The sequence below is a fragment of the Haemorhous mexicanus genome, chromosome 4, assembly GCF_027477595.1.
Source record: "Haemorhous mexicanus isolate bHaeMex1 chromosome 4, bHaeMex1.pri, whole genome shotgun sequence".
NCBI lineage: Eukaryota > Metazoa > Chordata > Aves > Passeriformes > Fringillidae > Haemorhous > Haemorhous mexicanus.
Window position 1 is genome coordinate 35,996,426 of NC_082344.1, and position 20,034 is coordinate 36,016,459.

Here is a 20,034-nt window from a genome sequence, read left to right on the forward strand (position 1 = left end):
GGGTCGGCAGCTGCCGCGGTCACCGCCCCCGCGGGCGGCTCTGGGAGCTGTAGTCCTGCCGCGGGCACGGGGCGGAGCCGTGGCCGGGCGCGCAGGCGCGGCAGGGCGAGGCCGGCGGGGTGTGCGCGGGGCGGTCGCGGGAAGCGGACGGTGCCGGGGCCGCTGAGATGCTGTTCTACCGCTGCCCGGCCGCCAGCCGAGGTAACGCGCCGGGCCCGGCGGGAGGTCCCGGGCCCGGGGCCTCGGCCCGGGCTGGGTCGGGCTGGGCTGGGGCCGCCGCTCGGCGGGGCGGGTGGGGCCGGCGGCTGGCGCGGCGCCGAGGCGGAGCAAAGGTCGCGGCTGGGTCGCGCCGGTGTCCGGGCGGGCGCGGGGCCGGCGGGCCGGGACCCCGTGGCTCCCCCTGCCCGGGGCTCCCCCTGCCCGGGGCCTGTGTGCCCCCGAGGGCGGGAGGACAGCGCTGTACGTGAGCGCTGCCCGCGGCCCCGCTCCGTGATATTGACGTGGGTTATTCACCTGCAGCGGGGTGCCGAAAAAGATGGGCGGGATCTTTGAGCGACGCTAGGTGTCACCTGCTTTAAAGGGTGAAATGAAGCGGTGGAACGAGTGTCCTTACTTGGGAAGTAGTTGTGGAGACAGCATCCCGACAGCTGTTACTGAAGAGCTGCCGAAAAGTTTCTCCTTGGGGATGTCATGGGGCGTGCAGACGTTTCCCTTCGCTTTCCGAGTCCCTGAGCTCTCCATAGCGTCGTGGCCCAGGCACTGTGCGCTCGCTGGGCAAGAATCTGCCCGTCCAGCGTTTGCACCACCTCTGTTATTATCAGACGTGTTTGGAGCAGAGTTTCACTTCTTTTGCATATGTGCAAAGTAATTGATTTATATATATCTATATATGCTGTGTGATTCTTAGTACCATCAGGTATGGTCAAATAAAAAACATCCTGAAAGTTAAAGTTTCTTTATATATATATATATATATATATAAGTGTAGCTATTATCAACCTTATAGAGTACTTGTTCTCAGATCTTGCCTGGTTGCAGGTAAAGGATAAGTAAGAATCATGAGGTGGTATGATAATACCACCTTTTATGTTATGTTGGTTAGGTAGACAGGATTCCTGTTAAGGAACCAACATGGATAATACTTGCTACCTTGCATGTAGAGACCTCTGTCCTAATTGCCACTGGGCAGGGTTATGACACAGGATGCTTGTGATGGCCTTACCAATTGCCATTCTCAACTAAACATTTCAGTCAAAGCACACTGGTGATTTTACTTATATAATTTTGGATAAATACTTCACTTTAAATACGGTATCATTCTTCATCCCTGAATAAAGCAAAATCTTTAAGGAAGGAATATTATTAAGCAAGGCACATTAGTTCACAGACCTTTTAACTATAACTATTTTTTTTAATACAAATCACACACATTTATTACTTGTTTCTAAAAGCGGGAAACTATGGCATGTAATAGCCCTCTGAGAAGAGTCCTAGTTTGATAATTTGAAATTTTATTTTCTGTATTTGCTTACACAGAAATTCTAATTTGTTTTCACAACAATTACTGTATCTGCAGCAAAAGTAATGGTTACCTGTATCTACTGTTCCTAGGTTTGGCTAAGCACACTTGGGTTCAAGTCTGCTTTTACTGCAGACCATGACATGTACTTTAGCTGAACTGCCTTGTGTTAGTAGCCCAAGCTGTGTGTCTCAACATGTGTTGAGATGGAAGAACTAATCTTGCAAGTCCCGTTTCTACAGTTGTTTGGTCACTTTTAATGCAGTTTGAAGTAAACCTTTTGAAGTTCAAAATTAAATCAGAACTTGAAATGCGTTTGGCACCTGTGTATATGCATATTATCCTATGTCAGCTGTGCAAGGCTGGCCTGTGTACTGAGTAAAGAAAGCTTAAAGGGGAAGCTGCTTTTTTTTTTTTTTTTCCTGATAGAAAATTACACAGCATCCTCCTTACTTGAAAATTTAAAAATCTGTGTTTATGGTTCCTCATCTTCACATCACCTGGTAGCCTTTGGGAGGGGGAAGCTGTCATATATGTTGTGCTACTTGCATCTCTGAAACTTTGAAAAATTTGGAAAATTACTGATTTGACAAATTTGGTTTTTGCAGCACGTCAGTGCTTTCATGCTCTGAAGTTGATAAAGAAAGATTGCCTTCTATCGCTGCGTGTCTCACGATGTGCCTCCACTGCCTCTGTGCCTCGCATAACTACACACTACACAATTCATCCTCGGGACAAAGACAAACGATGGGAAGGTAAAAACACTGCATTCTTTAAAAACTGCTTTTTTATTATTATTATCATTATTATTAGGATTGTCATTGCTGAGTCTTAAAGACACTAAAATGTGTTGCTTTTTTTTTTCTCATTGTGGAAATTCTCTACGCTTAAATACAGTACTAATATTTCAAATGAAATGTTTGCTTGCTATCTCACAATGAGTGTCCTTAGTGCTATAATATAATATAATATAATATAATATAATGTAATATAATATATTATAATAAAATATAATATCAGAAGACATTTTATGCTTGTTTTCATAAAGAAAATATACAAGCAGCTTTTGGTTTAGTGATTATCACAACAAGATTTAGTTCTGTTCAGTATGTATCTGCTTGGTTTTTTCCAGTTGTTCTTACGATGAGGGTTTGGTTTTAGTGAGAGAGAGGTTGGAAGAAATTGGAGATTGGCTTATGTTATTATCATTTTTTTCTATTGAAGGGGTAAACATGGAAAGATTTGCAGAGGAAGCTGATGTTGTCATTGTTGGAGCAGGCCCTGCAGGCCTTTCTGCAGCCATTCGACTCAAGCAGTTGGCTGCTGAGCACAGCAAAGAAGTGCGTGTGTGTCTGGTGGAAAAGGCTTCTCAGATTGGTGCACATACATTGTCTGGTGCTTGTGTCGAGCCAAGGTCCTTAGAAGAACTCTTTCCAGACTGGAAAGAACGAGGGGTATGTATGAGCATGTAAACACCAAAGTTCATTACTAGATTGTAATGAACTTCATATCTGACTCATTCTGGTATGAGTTAGTACTTGGTACCATTAGTAATAAGTACCATTTTAAAACACATTGATGGAACAAAACAAAAATGGGTACCTTCTTTTTAGTCTGTTTCCTGAATGTTTTCTGTCACAGATATGCTGTGGCCCTTGCTCTTTTCTGCAGTAGTCCTACTGCATATACACAAAATGTCTGAGGTGCCCTGCACTTGCTGCCTGTGTGCAAAGTCCAGCTCCTGTGTACAAGCAGAAAGATGTTTGGTCCTTACCAATGACAGGTGTGCTTTATCTGTACAATAGCTCTTCCTGGAGATGACTGATACTGACTTCTGTGCAGACACTCTGGTGTAGCAAAGGCCTAAGATGATTTTAGGAGAGAGGTCCCAGAACAGCTGTCTGACTTGCAGCCAGCTGCCTGCTATCACCTGAGAGCTGCAAGAAGTCAGCTGTCAGCTCTTTGTTTTGCCTTATGGTGATAAATCTGCAAGTTGAGCTGCCTTCTTTAAAAAGATCTAGAATATTGATGTAGTACAGGCCTGTGTACAACAGATGTTATTTGCAAAGCCGTATTTTTTTAACCTTAGTAGTTGTGTTGATTCTTGCCTGAGAAAGGCCTCATAAAGTACTTTATCTTCTCTCTTGTGATACCTTCCTTTTGAAGTGCTATACTAAACCTGTACTTGACTGCCAGTTTGATTGTTTAGTTTTCTTGTTTCTGTTGGATTGGCTAAAGAAACATAACTCTCTACTTCTTCTTTTTTATTTTTTGTAGGCTCCACTTAATACTCCTGTAACTGAAGACAAGTTTGGAATTTTAACAGAGAGATCTAGAATTCCAGTGCCAATTCTTCCAGGTAAAGTTTAGTGAGGGAGAAGAGAGTCAGCTTCCTCTGTGTCTTTTTGAACTTCTCCATGAATCAAAAGTTTGATTTGGTGTAGTGCAGCAAGTGTATGTAGACTACAGTAGGTTACAATGATACAGTCTGTGTAGGTGATGGCTCTGATAACACATGAGATTACCTTATAGATAGTAGCTGTAGATGTGACATCCGCTGTATGCAGCTTTGCTTATTTTGCTTTGTGTCCGATGTGTTATGTGTGTGTGTCTTTTTTTGCCTAGGGCTCCCAATGGCTAATCATGGAAATTACATAGTACGTCTGGGCCACCTTGTGAGTTGGCTAGGTGAACAAGCAGAAGCTTTGGGTGTTGAGATATATCCAGGCTATGCAGCAGCTGAGGTACTAATGACATTGTGTGTGTTTATGAAGAGTGGCTTTGGAACCCTCTTCAGTGCAGTCATGATCATTTGTGCATGTGCAACATTCCTTTTTATTGATATATATTGTGAAAACTGTGTTTCTCTGTCTAAATTCCCTGGCTCAGATCCAGCAAAGTGCATACAATACATGAATAAATACATAATCTTCATGTTTGATCATGAAAGTCATAGTGCTTAGAAGTTCTGCTTTAGAACTTTAATTAATAGGTTCAAAGTACAGTTTCATGACAATGTTTTTTGTTTGTTTGTTTAAATATTTCCAAAGGTACTTTTTCATGAAGATGGTAGTGTGAAAGGGATAGCAACTAATGATGTAGGCATTCAGAAGGATGGAGCACCTAAAGTGAGTATCTATCTTCCCCATAACTAGGAGTCTAATTATGAAAATTGTGATACATCTGCTTCTACTGCCATCAGTAGTCTTGCTGCAGCATAAGAAAAGTTGTAAAATTCAGTACCTGTCTTCCCTCTCTGTTTAATTGGATTGATTGCCTGTGTTCTCGTCTCAGAACATTGTAAAATTCTCCTGAGATTAGTAGAAAAAGCCTTTTCATAAAAGTTGTCTTGAAGAAGATTATGTAAGGGTGTTTTGGCATATGTTAAATCTGGAAACAACGGAAAGAACTCCAGGAAGTCCTGGAAAAAAGGTCCAAAGGTGAAATACAAAGCTTTAGTCCATCTGGTAACTAGCAGCATGTAAGAGAGTGTGCTTCTGGCTGGTTTGGTTTCCTTGATATTTACAGCCACAGATGCACTTGCTGACAGTCTGTCTGCCTTGTTGGGGCAAGGTACACACTGAGTCTTTATACCTTTATGCTGGTTGGTCATGTTTCTGCATGCAAAAGGGTGCAGTATCTGCCCTAAGTGTCAGACTTGGATTTTTGTTTTGTTCAGTAGAATCCAGAACCTGCCCTAAGTGTGCTGTTTCCCTGTAAAATACGTTGGGAGAATGTGGCACCTCAGAGTTACTTGGTGCAACTTTCACATGGAATTATTTGACTACATAAATTAGGAGTATAAGTTTTTTTCCTTAACATTTACTTTCCTTTTTTATAAAGTTTTACTCTAGTTTCCTAGAGTTTCAAAGAGGTATTCACTTGCACATAAAGTGTGGGCTGTTTTTCACCATGTAAGGCAGGGAGTGAGAAGAAAAGACTCTTTCTTGCTTTGAGGGAATATAACCAGTGGAGGAGTAATGTATTTTTCCAGTGTAATTTTGTTTATCTGCTGTAGGGGACAGACACGCTCTCGTTTTCCAGTGCATGCTTTGTCCAGAAGGTGGCACAAGTAACGTGTACAGCTTCATTGGGAGTTTGGATTTGTTTTAAGATGGGAAGGAACAATGTTAGGTGTATTTCTTAACATACTCAAAAAACACAGATTCTTTTTTTTTTTTTTTCACATTTGTTCTGGGAGAACGTGTCTCTTCTTTCATGTGCATAATGAGTGTGCCTCTACTGCAGCTTTTTTTATTGCACTGTCACTCAATTCAAGTTTTTTAGCTGTCAGTTTTGTCAGTTGGTTCTACCTCCAGTGCATAAAGGCTCAGGTAAATAGGTGTAGTTTGTATAACCTCCAAGGCAAGAGTATCTTCAGTGTGTTTTTACAGAGCCTAATCAAATAGACTGTGGTTAATAAATAGATATTCACCTTGCAGTCAGCACCAACCAAATAAAAATGACAGTGGTAAAAAAAGCATTGTAGCAAGTTGTGTATTAATTCTTGTTAGATACTGGAGAAGGTTGTTAAACGTGAAATACAGCTGTGTCACATTACTGAAATATTTCAAATTAATGAATTTCTGATATTTATAATGTGGAGTTGGAGTTCATTTGTTTTATATAAAGCTACTTCAAAGTGGACACTATATATTCAAGAGGTAACTCTTGTTTAGTATTTTGTAAAATTAATTCATGTTCACATTGTCAATCAGAAATTCAAAGAGTACAAAAAATTTCACAAAATCCCATGACTCCTGTTTAAATGTAATTCTCAGCTAGAGGGAACATTTTCATTTGTAAGTTACAAGCAGATTGCACCTGAGAGACAATTAAAAACCAAAGCAGCAAGCTTCTTTTAAACCTATTCTGGCTTACCTTGAGATGGTTTAATTGAGTACTGTTGAAGAGGTTAATCCAAAACTGTTTTCCTTGTCTTTTTCAACATCAAACTTTCTGACTGAAATCAAGCTTTTTTCATTATAAAAAAATTTTAAACGTAATCTATATTCTCATCCGGTGCACTCACAGATGCAGGTGATGTACTCATACAGCAGTATGCCAATTCCCCTTACCTGGATCTCAATCCTTGTTGGAATTTTTTATAAAATTTTTTTAATAGTTGTATTTTATTTAGTTTTATTGTATGTTTTAACGTGCCAGATTAGGGTAATGTCATTATTCTGAAGTAGTGAGTCCTTTTGGGCGCAGGGGTGATTCAGGCTTTTCAGATATGGTAGTTCTGTCTAGTCTATGTCATTTGTTGTTGGGGCACAAACATTACAATGTTTTATTATGTTCATGAGCAAAAATTAAAGTGTGATGTTACAGGTGAAGATTCTTTGTCTGTCAGAGTTCCTTTGCACCTTGTGAATGAGCAGATTTGATAGAAGTATCCTCTGATCTGGAAAGATTCTCCTTTTCAGTGACAAATTGCAATTCACTGTGGGGCTGCTCTACTGGAATCCCCTTCCAAGATTTGCCAGGGGTGTGTCATGGTTGGGTGGAAAAGGCAACTGAACTAGAACCATAATTTGCAATGGTCTGTAGTGTCTGAGCTGTGTCACCAAGTAGTGTAAAATCACTGTATTACTCTCCATTTTCTTCTGTGAGTTTGGTGTGGCACAAACCTAACTGCTGATGAAATGCTCTACTTTTGCAGGCTACCTTTGAAAGAGGCTTGGAACTCCATGCTAAAGTCACAGTCTTTGCTGAAGGTTGTCATGGACATCTAGCCAAACAGCTGTACAAAAAATACAATCTAAGGGAGAATTGTCAACCCCAGAGCTATGGCATTGGATTGAAAGAGGTACCATTTGTATAATTTTAACAATTAAAGAAACTATCATAAGGCTTTAAGGTAGATTCTATTTGCTTTCTAGCTAATTTTTGTAAGACATAAGAATTAAAGACTTTGAGTTACACTTTAAAAAATTCAGAATCTTTGCTGTTCTGAAGCTGATCAGATGCTCCCTGAATGTTGTGACTGTTCCACTTCAGTTGCTGCTTCTCTTGTATCTGTTATAACTAGAGGTACCTGTGAATCTGCTCTGTTAACATTTTCAAATTAAAGTCGTTTGTGATATCTGTTTTCCGTATATCTGCTAAACAAGGGAGGAATTTATGCTGCCTAATTTTGGGGGGGCTTTAGTACATGAGGAAGGAAGAAAATACTTTCTATGGGCTTTCTGTATGTTAGTAAAAGGGAGAGAGGAAAGCTATTTCAGATGATGAGTCGTGGTCTCTGAAGCACCTTCTGGATGAGCCTTTCTTTAAAAAAAACTCCCTTCACTGGGCATATAAAACTGGGATAGGAATGAGATTTCCTTATTAAAATATTCTATACTCAGGAAATATCACTCATGAAAAAGAGCTGTGTTGTTTTAGAATATGTTCAGAGTTTTGAGTATAACAGAATTACTTTAGTTTGTGCTTACAGCTACAAAATATTTGTTAAATTATTAGTTTACACTCTGTAGAGAATAACCATTCTGTAAATATGACATAATCTTAGTTACAGTCTCTAATACTGAAATTGTCATTAAAGAAGGGTTTTCCTGTAGAATTCCCTTACTTCCAGATGAGACTGTGTGCTTTAGCAAATAGTGCAGTCCAGTAGGAGTGGATCTGAAGTAGCTGGTGCTGATGAGCTGTTATCCGTACTATGCACGCCTCAGGTTTTTTTTACTTTGGACTAGCTGTGATCTAGTCCCATGGACTGAGTGCCCTTTGATGACTGGAATGTTTTAGATGGACTTTTAGGACCTTGTCTTTTAGTTTCACATTGAAGGAATCCAGTTCATGCCTTGGCTGCTGTATGATGTGAGTCAAAACACAGTAAGTGGGAGGAATCAGAAGTCCCGCTCAAAAATGTGCTCTTTATTCTAAACTGGAACATGATTGTAGATGAGCCCTCAGTGCTTGAGCTGATCTACAGTGCTCAGCTGCCCTCCTGTCATTAGACTGTGCCTGGCATGTACCTCCATGGTGCAAAAATGTTTTGAGAAATGAGCAGAAAATGGACTCAATCTTGGAAACATGAAAATGCTTCTCTGAGTTCACCATGGGTCAGTGGAGCACTGAAAACATGTAGGAGACAACAGAGTAGGGACAATTTGTTTGACAGAAAATATTTAGATCAACTCAGGCATATTGTTTTGTCCTGACCTTGAAAAATTCACAAAGTAATTCATAGAATCATATGAAAAAATAATACTTTCAAAGAAAAAAAAGTCAACATAAGCACTGTATTCTGTGGCAGAAGTATCTGTCAAAGTCACAAATATTAGAAATCTTGTGGTTGGATGAAAATTTTGGATGTAGTTCTGGAGTCTCAGTCACATTTTCTGTTATGCAGCATTTTAAGAGAGGTATTGGGAAAACCTTAAATGGAATCCAAAAAACTATACTGAACAGTTGTTATTTTGCTGTATGAATTTTTGCATTGCTTATGGGAGTAAATTAAGTTTCTCCTATATGTAGTTGTGTGTTTGTCTTTTAATATGTTATTGAAAGGCCATTACTTTGCAATCTGAAGTAATTTTTTGGTCATCCTCATTTCAGTTATGGACTATTGATAAAACAAAATGGAAACCAGGAAGAGTGGAACATACTGTAGGCTGGCCATTAGACAGACATACATATGGAGGATCCTTTCTTTATCACTTAAATGAGCGTGAGCCTTTAGTTGCTCTTGGATTTGTGGTAAGTGAAGTTAGTTTTTTCATTCTTGCATGTTGTTTGATCTTCATTTTATGCAGTTTCTTTTCTCTGTTTTAATGAGAAAATGTAAATACAAGAATAGGAACAGACCGAATATAGTCCTTTCTCAATCTTAAGTGTGGTTATGCCCATAGTAGGGAAGGCTAATTTGTCATATTAATCTGTCTTTAATCCAGTGTCTTTTATTGAAACCAACTAGAAAACTTGTTCATAATTTCTTTGCAAACAAAGCAAATTTTGATAATGGCAAAACCAAATGACTAATCAAAACTGTGCTCAAAAAATTCTTGTAAGTTAGGAAATCTAAATCACATGCACTTTTTACAGTTTCATTTCCTAATCCGTGTGTCAACCTTGTGTGTAACTCCACTTGATGAGAGAAGTGTCTAAAGTGGAAGCACTGCAATGCTACTAGCAATGTCCCTTTCATTTCTGAGCTCTTCACTTTGGTTTTGGGATTCTCCACCCCGCTGGCATTGCCCTCTTTAGCAACTGCCTGACTGAATTGGGCAGGCGGCTTCTTCCTGCTTATTGACACTTCATCAGAAGCTGTGAGATCTCTGGAGACAGTCTGCTGTCATTCTGGCAGCCAGGTGATGCAAGGAGCAAGGATTGGAAATATTCTCTATAACATACAGTTCAAAATGAAAAATTCACTATTTACCCTGTGCATGTGCTTCAACACAGATGTTGTAGGAGTCAAGCATACAAATTGGACTTTCAGCAGCATGGAACTGAGCTGACACTTCTGTCTTCTAGATTTCAGAAGGATTACACAGTGTGTGGAAAAATTCTATTTTTGTCTAACTGTTTTGTAAGAAGCATTGAAAAAAACCTCATTAGCTTTCTCAGACACACATACTTGTTCTGTACAGATTTCCAATATTGGAATTAATAAGTACATACAATAGATACTCAATTTCTGTTTGATTTTAGAAGGGCTCAAAGCTCGGATTCTTGCAGAGAATGGTAGGTAATCAGTAACGTTCATATTCTCTCCAGAGAGGAAAAAATCAACTTCTGTGTGAACACAATCACTTTTTTGTCTTTGAACTTTATACCTATTTCAGTCTGAGATGATTCTTGTAGTAGGGTTATTTTACCCTTATTTTGGAACTTGTTCATTAATTTTGTCTTGTCAGCAACACAGATGCAAGCACTGCTCTAAAAGCAGTGAGCTGCCACAGATACCAAAGTCTTGATTGCTGCTGACTCATGATGTATTTTGTTACTTCTCTCCAATAAAGCTCACAGGAACCAGAAATAATCCCTTTCTCAAAAGAGAGAAATTCAGCAAGAGAATTCTTTTTAAGAATATCTTGAAGATGGGAAATGCAGAGTAGATATCTGGTCAAATTCTCAAATGTATAAGAATCCTGAGCATCCAGCCCACTGGCAATCTATTTTACTCCATTTTCTGCTTTCATCATTGCTCCCCTGTGCTTTATTACAATGGCTCACCTAATTGGAAATTATAATTGACTACTAAACAATTTGAAGAACTGTTTAAAGTATGAGAGCACAAGGACGTAACAATCAAAAAATAATTGTTTACCTCTTTTTTCAGCTTTTTTTGGGCAGAGGTATGAAATGCAAATTTAAAACATGTTTTGCTGCTTGTCCCACACATTAAATCATGCTTAATTAATCCTTTCTATACCAAAAACAGCTGAAAGGAGGTTACAATGCAATTAAATATTTTCCATATTTCAGGTGAGGACAAGAGCAGACTTGTAGCAGCAAATTTTTGGATTTGCTTCTGCTGTACCATTAATTAAATATATTTTTGGCAGTAGTTTAAGTAGAAAGATCCTGAGGTTGCTTTAGAATAAAATAGATTTAAAGACTTGATATGGTAATATGCAATTGCTTTGATTTCAAATTTTTGTTGAAATTTCATAACTTGTTTTTATTGATGTGCACTTTTTTTCTTTTTTTAAGGTTGGTTTAGATTATCAAAATCCCTATTTGAATCCATTTAGAGAATTTCAGAGGTGGAAGCATCATCCTAGTGTACAGCCTACTTTGGAGGGTGGAACAAGGATTGCCTATGGTGCCAGAGCATTAAATGAAGGTGGTATCCAGGTAATATTTTTCACAAAGTTTTTATCTTTGAGTTCTCTATAGCCATATATTTAGTGCTGTAGATTTGGTTTGCATGCTATACCAAATGTTTTGCTGGACAGAAAAAGCTTCTTGTCTTGCTGGGCACTGACTGCTGATATTAGCTAGTCTTAGGCTCTGTCTTACTGAAAATCTTCTGACATACTCATTACTTTCTAAATGAAATACAGAATCGTAGAAACATTTTGATTGGAAAAGACCATTTACATCATTTAGTCCAATAACTAGTCCACCACTGCCAAGTCCACCACTAAACCAGGTCCCCAAGTGCCACATCTATGTCTTATCCAGGCATGGCAACTTAACCACTTCACTGGGCAGCTTGTGCAAGTGCTTGAAAACCCTTGTGTGAAGGTTTTTTTCCTAATATCCAATCTAAATCTCCTCTGGCACAACTTGAGCCCCTTTCCTCTTTTCCTGCCACTTGTGAGAAGAGGCTGCCCCTCACCTCAGTGCACCCTCCTTTGAGGTGGTTGTAGAGGGCAGTAAGGTCCCCCCTGAACCTCCTTTTCTCCCGGTTAAGCACCCCCAGCTCCCTCAGCTGCTCCTCCTGAGACCTGAGCTCCAGGCCCTTTGTAAACTCCATTGCCCTTCCCTAGACACACTCCAGCATTTCAGTGTCTTGTGAGGGGCCCAAAACTGGGCAAAGGATTCAAGATACAGCATCACCAGTGCTGACTACAGGGAAATAATCACTGCCCTTGTCCTGCTGGCCAAACTGTTTGTGATCCAAGCTAGGATGCCATTGGCCTTCTTGGCCACCTGGGCACATGCTGCCTCATGTTCAGCTGGCAGGACTCCCTGTGTCCTTTTTGCTGGGCAGTTTTCCAGTCACTCTGCCCCCAGCCTAAGGCACTGCATGGAGCTGTTGTAACCCAAGGACAGGACACAGCACTTTGCCTTACTGGATGTCAGTATAATCAGCCTTGGTCCATAGATCCATCCTGTCCAGATCCCTCTGCAGCAGATCAGCATTCCCACCTGTCTTTGTGCTGCCTGCAGACTGACTGAGGGTTCACTCAATCTCCTTTTCCAGGTCATTGATAAAGATATTAACAGGTCTGGCCCCAGTACTGAGCCCTGCAGAATCCCACTCGTGACTGGCTGCCAACTGGATGTAACTCCACTCACCAACATTCTCTGAGCCCAGACATCCAGAGTTTTTACCCAGCAGAGTGTTTGTCCAAGCTATGAGCAGCCAGTGAAGTGGAATTTATATTGCAGTCAAGAAGGTTCAGCAGTAAAGATGCCACAGACAATCTTTTGTTTTGCCTGGAATCTTGGGGAAGACAGGGTAGTACCACTGATCTGTTCTTTTGGGGTCTTCCAAATTACTTATTTATCCTGGGATAAATAAGAACTCCTTTTCAGTGCTTGAGCCTTAAATCACTGATGGTGATGAAACTGCAATGTAGTTTGGCAGGTAAATCTTTACCTCTTCAAGTACCAATACCTTTTGTTTCTTTCATGCACAACTTTGAATTTCTGCTTTCTTGGGAGGTGGAACACTTTGTTCATTTTTTTTAACTTTAGTAGTGCAAAAGGTAAAAATTTGAATATGTATTATTCAAGACTTTCTGATTGATACATTTCCTTTTAAATACTGACCTTTCTGACTCAGGTCAGTTGAAAGGGCTGGAAAAGCTTGCCAAAAAATGGTCTGGAGTTTATATTTAACAGTTTTAAAGATCATTCAGCCTGTTAGCTTCTCATCTTGAAACACAGGGTGTGGCAGTATGTTCTGTACTCCCAGATCCATCTTCCTGATGCTCCTTTCAGTTGGACCTTAAAACTAGCTGAGCATCCATGATCTGCATCCTGTATGTGGGGCCATGCCACTCTGCCCTCTGACTACTTTGCCTTTCCTTTCTGAACCTCTTCTCAGTATAAACTTGGCTTCACAAGAGTCTTGCAATACAAGCAGAATTTCATCACAGCTTCACTCTTGTCACAGTCATGTGGAGTTAGGCTTTGACCCCAGTGTGCATTCCTGGCAGTGAGTCATGTGAGTTCAGGAAGCAACTTCTTGATTACACCCATGCTGCACATTTAATCAATCTGAGCGTTGATTTTGTCCACTCTGCAGTGGAAACATGTCATATCACATTGTAACACAGCTGTGTCACTGGCTTATTTCAAAAACCATTGCCACTCCATTATTAGTGCAGATACCATGAAAAGGGCTTCTTCTTCCACCCTGTGCACTGGTTTCTCTATCACACATAGTCATCGAATTTCTGGGTTTGGTGAAGTAGCCAGAGTGTGACTTTAGTTGCACCCTCCTTATACTCAAAACCTATAGCTGAAAGAATACAGTATTTTAAAGTCACTTACAGACATGTAAATGCTAAGTTACCTAGTAGAACTACAGATCTTGCACATCTCTGTCTCATCTCTGGACATCTTTGCTGCATTTAAACCAATATGTCCCTTACTTTCCATTGTTCCTAATATAAAAGCATGTTTTGCTTTGTTGGTTTTTTGGTGTTTTTTTTTTAATTTCCTGTAGATAGATTTGATTAGGTGATCATGAAGTCACTCTTCTAAAAGACTTTTTTAAATACATGACTTCAGTAAAAAAAGCTTTATTGATGATTCACTTAGGAAGAGTTTTAAGATTAGCTCTTCTTTTGCATGTGTTGCTTTGATTAATTACTGTAGCAGTCTGACTCATTTGTATCACTATAGTCCAGGAATATTTTCTTATGTAAGTCATTCCATAGCTCCAGTTTTTGATTTTGGTAACAGAATTGCATCAAATAGGTGTATAGGGTTACCATCAACTTCAGCTTTTTTATTATAGATAACCTAATGACCATGATCTTAAATCTTTAGCACAGAGTGAAGGGGAAGAGAGAGTGCACGTGTTTTTTAATGTATGTGGAAGGAAGGATGAGAGTTTAGTAACTTAATCTCTGTAGCTACTATTTATTAGATTTATTACAATTGCAAAACAAAGCACCTAAATTCCCATGCACCCTCTATTTTATCAAAAACTTTTGAAAGGTTTAAGAGTTTTGTGGAGAAAAAGGTGTTGCAGTTATTGAGCAGTGTATGCTGTGAATATCAGGGGGGAAAATCTGACAACCCATTTAAGTGTCAAACATTAGACTCACTTAACAGATTTTAAGCCCTGGTCTGGAGCTAAGGGGAGGAAGAACATGAGGTTTCCTGTCTGCTGGCAGGAAAGACTCTGCAGGGAGCAGGTGTCTCCCCTTCTCTAAAGCAGTCTTGTTTTGTGTCTGTGTCTCAGGGGCATGATGTGTTTCTTCCACTGACTGTGAAAGCAGGTACCAAGTGCCATAGTACTAATAATGAGAATTACTACCAAAGCTGCAGTACGTGCTACCTTTTGTGTTACATGACTCATCTTTAATTTCATTTATTCTTTAGCAGTATGGTGGGTCATTGTGCATATTACGTGAAACAGTACTTGCAGAAGAAAAGTACTTCATCACCATCTTTCTATGCAATTCAGAGTCAGTCCAGAAGTCTTTCTATGCTTATGTCAGTGCTGCACCATTGAATCCTAATAGATAACACAGAATGGCTGTTTTCTTTATCTCTTTGAAATAGTGTTATGTAGCTGAACTTAAAATTTCTTTTCCCGAAAAAGTAAGTTGTAGTTGTGTTTTCAGCCTGAATTACCTTTTCTGTGAACCAAATCACTATGTCTCTGATTAAACAAATTGCACAAAACACAGAGGAAATGCTGTGTAATATAACTTTTTTTAGTAACTGCTATATGACTATACAAAAGTAAGCAGTCCTGGGTGACTAGTAAAGAGGTAGCAATTGAACAAGCAGAAGAAACAAAACTTTTGGGTTATCCTAAATTCCAAGGGATTAATTTTTTGGACATTTTTCATGAAATTCAACTACTTGTTTAGTATTTAGGTTACTGGAAAATTAATTCTTTCAGACAGTTTTAATAAAAGCAGGATGCTAGATTAAGATGTGCTGCTCAGCACTGAAGACTTTTGGAGGAAGGGTATGTTCAAAACTTAACCTTCAGCAATTTGTGACTTAGGCTTTGATCAGAGCTTTCTGCTCAAAGTTCTGCAGTCTGTCTGCATTTTGAAGCTGTTCCCAGTGTAAAATCTTAATCACCTTGGTCGTTGAGGCATTCCTTAGTTAATATAGGTGTATAATGTAGTATATTAATGCTATTGACCTGGTACTTGCAAATCATCTTGGCTGTGTTAGGTTTGTGAGTTGACCATACTCTATGACATTATGCTTACAGAATGGGAGTAAGATGGTGATTTTTGCACCAAAATATATTTGCCGGCTGTGAGCAAGTTCTAAAATGAGGAAGGGGGCAGGCATGATAGCATTGTGCAGTTTCACAGAGAAAGATTTTGGAAAAAAGCACTGTGAGGTAAGATGAGTACAACTTACTGTGTGGAAATCAGGGAAACAACTCAGGGAAACAAATTAGAGTTTGTGTGGAAATCAGGGAAACAAATGAGAGTTTGGGTTTTTTATTTTAAAAAATTCACTTGAGCTTGAAGGAGGAACACCATATCGGTGGGTGACACTACTGGAATTTTGCTGCAGATAAGGCAGCTGTGGAGAGGATATAAGGAAAATACCACTTTCATACTCAGCACAAGTAAAGTGTCTGTATTCCTATGTGCATACTATGCTCAAATTCCATGAGCAAGTAGAGTAAGTGGTGTATCTTTAGAGAGTACACGTGCTAAGTCTGAAAATGGAAAGGACACTCAAGCCTTATGCCAGCCTTATTTCAGAATGTTATTTTCACTTCAACAAACAAGAACAAAAACAAGAACAAAACCTTTCTTTCTGTTTTCCCTTCAGTCAATACCCAAACTCACCTTCCCAGGTGGATTATTAATTGGTTGCAGTCCTGGACTCTTGAATGTTCCCAAGATCAAAGGAACACATACTGCAATGAAGAGTGGCATGTTGGCTTCAGAAGCCATTTTTAGTCGATTAACCAATGAAAATCTCCAATCAAAGACAATAGGTAAGATCATTTTACTTTGATTTGTAATTTCCTTGGGTTCAATTGGAACCACCACCAACTAACAGCAGTAATTAATCAAGCTGAACGAATTAATTAGAAATGTGAATAAATCATGAAATGGGTGTGTTTAAAATACATGTTATTGTTTATTTACTATTGATAATGTCAAATGATTTATGAAAAATTAATATTTGCTGTTATTCAGAAGTATTGATCCTACTGCTATAAGCTCTAATGACCATCTGAAAAGTAAGCTTATGCTTCCTGTATAAGTAAACAAGAATAGTTTTAATAGTTTTGCTCCTACAAACACAATAAAAAGTAGTGCTTTGTGATTCAGAAAGTGTTACTGAAAGCCTGCTGAAATGAGAAAAAAAAAAAAGGAATTGATTAAGTGAAGCAAAACAGCATGAGATTTTTCAAAGTTGCTCTTACTGTTGTTAGGATCCTGCTTTCATCCAGTCCTTTTTAGTCTTTTAATCTTTTAGTTGTCTCAGTTTGAGACTACATGTATTTTATTTTATACATAATACACACATGTTATACATAATACAAACACACTGTAGTAATCACCTGGTCCTGACCACCTTGTAGTGATTTGTTTAAGCCTTAGTTGTCCCCTTCAATCTGTTAATAAAGTCTGTAGGGAGGGAGAGAGAACTAGAATTTCAGTCACACTGGAGCTAAGACTATACCCAGGTGCCACACGTTGATTATTTTAGAGATCTCTCTGTACTGGTGGATTAAGGCCTAATGAGCTCTCATGCAGCTGAAATACACCATACACAGAAGGTGTGCTGAACAATTAAAACTTCAACTAGACATGGTAAAATGCTTAGAATCCATTTGAAGCTATGAACACTGATGGTGGGTATTGTGCCACTCCTGTTTGATTATTTATATGCTGTTTGCCAGTCTTGTCAAGACTGGACTACTACAGCCCACTTTCTTCTCTTTGCAGGGATAATGGACTTAATGGGAAGTATGGACTGAAGCATGCTTTTCATATGTAGGCAGGGCTTAAAACTGATTATTTAGAACATTTATTCCTATACAGTAGTAATGCAGAATGGTGAAGAGAAAGCTCTCAAATAATTTTCATTTGAGGAAACATTATTTTTAAAGATAATTACTTGACTTTAGCTACACTGTGGTAGATGTGAAATGTCTAGTATTTGTAAAGAATGCAAAGAGTTTAAATCAAAAGTCTCCAGTCAAATACATCTCATGAAGGCTGATTACAAAGGGAGAAATTATCTAGCATTGGCATTATCCATTGGGCCATAGCCATAGTTACTGAAATGGGACTTTGGTTGCAAAACTTCTTTGGAAAAAGCTTTAGAACTTGACATTAGAATTGCAAAGCTGGCTTTGGATCACAGGTGGACTGTCCTGGTCAGCACTTAGATTCTGTGAGTGAGTAGCTGCTTTCCCACAGAGGTGCTAATGGAGCCATCTGTCTGATTATATTTTGCAGAGTTTTGAGACAATTTAATGCTGCTTGTGGCTCATAAAATAGAGGCTACAAAGGAGCAGTACGTGTCTGCCAACAAAAGAGATCTCTTGATTCCAGAGGCTGAAACATGTTGTCTAGTATATTCCTAGCTTACAGTTCTAAAATTCTCAACTTGCTGATTTCATTGCTAGCAGTTGCTTTTATTCAGCATTTATACTTTTATTTCAAGGATAGTCTTGATGTACTGTAGGAACCTAACAAGTAATATACTGCCTTAGGACTTGATGTGCAAGAATATGAAGAGAACCTGAAGAAGTCCTGGGTGTGGAAAGAGCTGTATGCGGTGAGAAACATCCGACCATCCTGCCATAGCGTGCTTGGTGTGTATGGAGGAATGATATATACAGGCATATTTTATTGGATACTGAGAGGAATGGAACCGTGGACATTAAAACATCCAGGTAATTTCATTATCTCCTGAGGAAGATTCTCAATTTATTTGTCAGTCTTTTCTGGTCTTAGTTTCAGCTAGTGCACATCTGGTCCAGCTGTGAGGCCTTAGAGTGTACAAAAGAAATGGATGATAAAGCATTGAAGCAGACTGTCATATCAGCTACCACACAGTGTAAATTAAGACATTAAAACACTGCTTAGTATAACTTGGTATAGATATTTGTCTCATGAAAAAGGCTACCTTTTATGACGTACTTCATTCTGATGACAAGTTAAAACAGCTTAGTTAAATTGTTCTTGAGTAACTGCAAAATACAATAATTCTATACTGAAATTTATTAAAAATGTATTTAGGACCAGATTATGCTCAGCTCAAGCCAGCCAAAGACTGCACCCCTATTGAATACCCAAAGCCGGATGGAAAAATCAGTTTTGATCTCCTGTCATCTGTGGCTTTAAGTGGTACAAACCATGAACATGATCAGCCCGCTCATTTAACTCTCAAAGATGACAGCATCCCTGTGAGCAGGAATCTGGCTGTATTTGATGGACCGGAGCAAAGATTTTGTCCAGCAGGTAGGTAACAAAAATGTGTGTGTCAGCTGTTTCTGCAAGAGGAAAGACTAAGTAGGAAGGGTCCACCTGGCCTCCTACTTACTTCAAGCATTCCATCCCAATTTTCTTCCAAGAAAGGGGTTCAGTTGAAGGTCTTAAAACATGTTAGCAGTACTTTTGTGATGAAATAACTGTTAAACATGTTAGAAGGGAATTAGGTCACATTAGTAATATACTTCCCTTGTTACACTTGCTGGTAGGTAGAGTATACATGCAAGGGGAAGCTGTTCAGCAAAGTGATAGCTCCCTTCTCTTCTTTGCAGGAGTCTATGAGTATGTTCCTCTGGAAACGGGAGAAGGATCAAGGCTGCAGATAAATGCTCAGAACTGTGTCCACTGCAAAACATGTGATATTAAAGACCCAAGTCAGAACATTAACTGGGTAGTACCTGAAGGTGGAGGAGGACCAGCTTATAATGGAATGTAGACTTAACAGGAGATGTGTTCAGTGACCTCTGATCACCAACAAATCTGTTGGAGTATTTTATGCTGCAGCGTAATTAATGTACAGCACTGACTTAAATGTTAAAAGAGTTTGAGACTAATGTGCCATTCTGAATTCTACCTTTGACTGTTGCATTAAATAGAAAGTTGGTGCCTTCTGGTTAAACCCTAGCCTTATTTAAATAGCACTTCTTTACAGGAGCTGTATGGCAGTCAAAAGTTCTTATCAGGACTGACAAAGGAGCTTTGGATCTTGGATTTACTGCTGAAGTTCAGTGACAACAGAAGCCATATCCAGAATTGTGCGTATATTGGAATAATTTAGTACCCACCCTTAAAAAAGTATTTTCTCTCTCTAGCTGGAGTGATTTACATGTAATCATACTTGGCAGTCAGGGAAATAAATCAGTCTAGAAAATTGTCACTGCTTTAAAGTGTTACATTTTACATCAAATTTTCAGTTTGGGGTGGGTTTTGGGGTTTTTTTCTGATGATGTTAATATGGAATACCTATTGTAAAGCGGTTCTAAAAAAAAATCTGTATCTTCATTCTATGTCTACCAGCATTTTTATTCCTTACAAGAAAACAGACCTGCTCTAATAGGAACTATGAAAATGCCTACATTCTCTTTATGTGAAACCAAGCTGCTCAGCTGCTCACTATTTCACTAAGCTGTGAAAACAACCACCATTGCTTTATATATA

The 20,034-nt window shown here is 39.1% G+C and overlaps 1 protein-coding gene across 1 annotated transcript; it reads left to right on the forward strand.

Moving 5' to 3' along the window:
- Positions 1-82: 82 nt before the first annotated feature.
- Positions 83-19,878, forward strand: ETFDH (electron transfer flavoprotein dehydrogenase). The gene is made up of 13 exons (XM_059844457.1): positions 83-201; positions 2,128-2,274; positions 2,744-2,973; positions 3,797-3,878; positions 4,145-4,263; positions 4,570-4,647; positions 7,185-7,331; positions 9,086-9,226; positions 11,186-11,329; positions 16,193-16,361; positions 18,096-18,278; positions 18,625-18,846; positions 19,149-19,878. The coding sequence occupies exons 1-13, from the start codon at positions 168-170 to the stop codon at positions 19,310-19,312; spliced, it is 1,860 nt and encodes a 619-aa protein (XP_059700440.1). The 5' UTR covers positions 83-167; the 3' UTR covers positions 19,313-19,878.
- The last annotated feature ends 156 nt before the right edge of the window (positions 19,879-20,034 follow it).

Bases quoted from the DNA above. Each gene is read 5' to 3' on its own strand.
- ETFDH (XM_059844457.1), top strand. From the start codon at position 168: ATGCTGTTCTACCGCTGCCCGGCCGCCAGCCGAG. The intron at 4,648-7,184 runs GTGAGTATCTAT...CTACTTTTGCAG, and splicing joins AGAAGGATGGAGCACCTAAA to GCTACCTTTGAAAGAGGCTT. The intron at 18,847-19,148 runs GTAGGTAACAAA...TCTTCTTTGCAG, and splicing joins GCAAAGATTTTGTCCAGCAG to GAGTCTATGAGTATGTTCCT.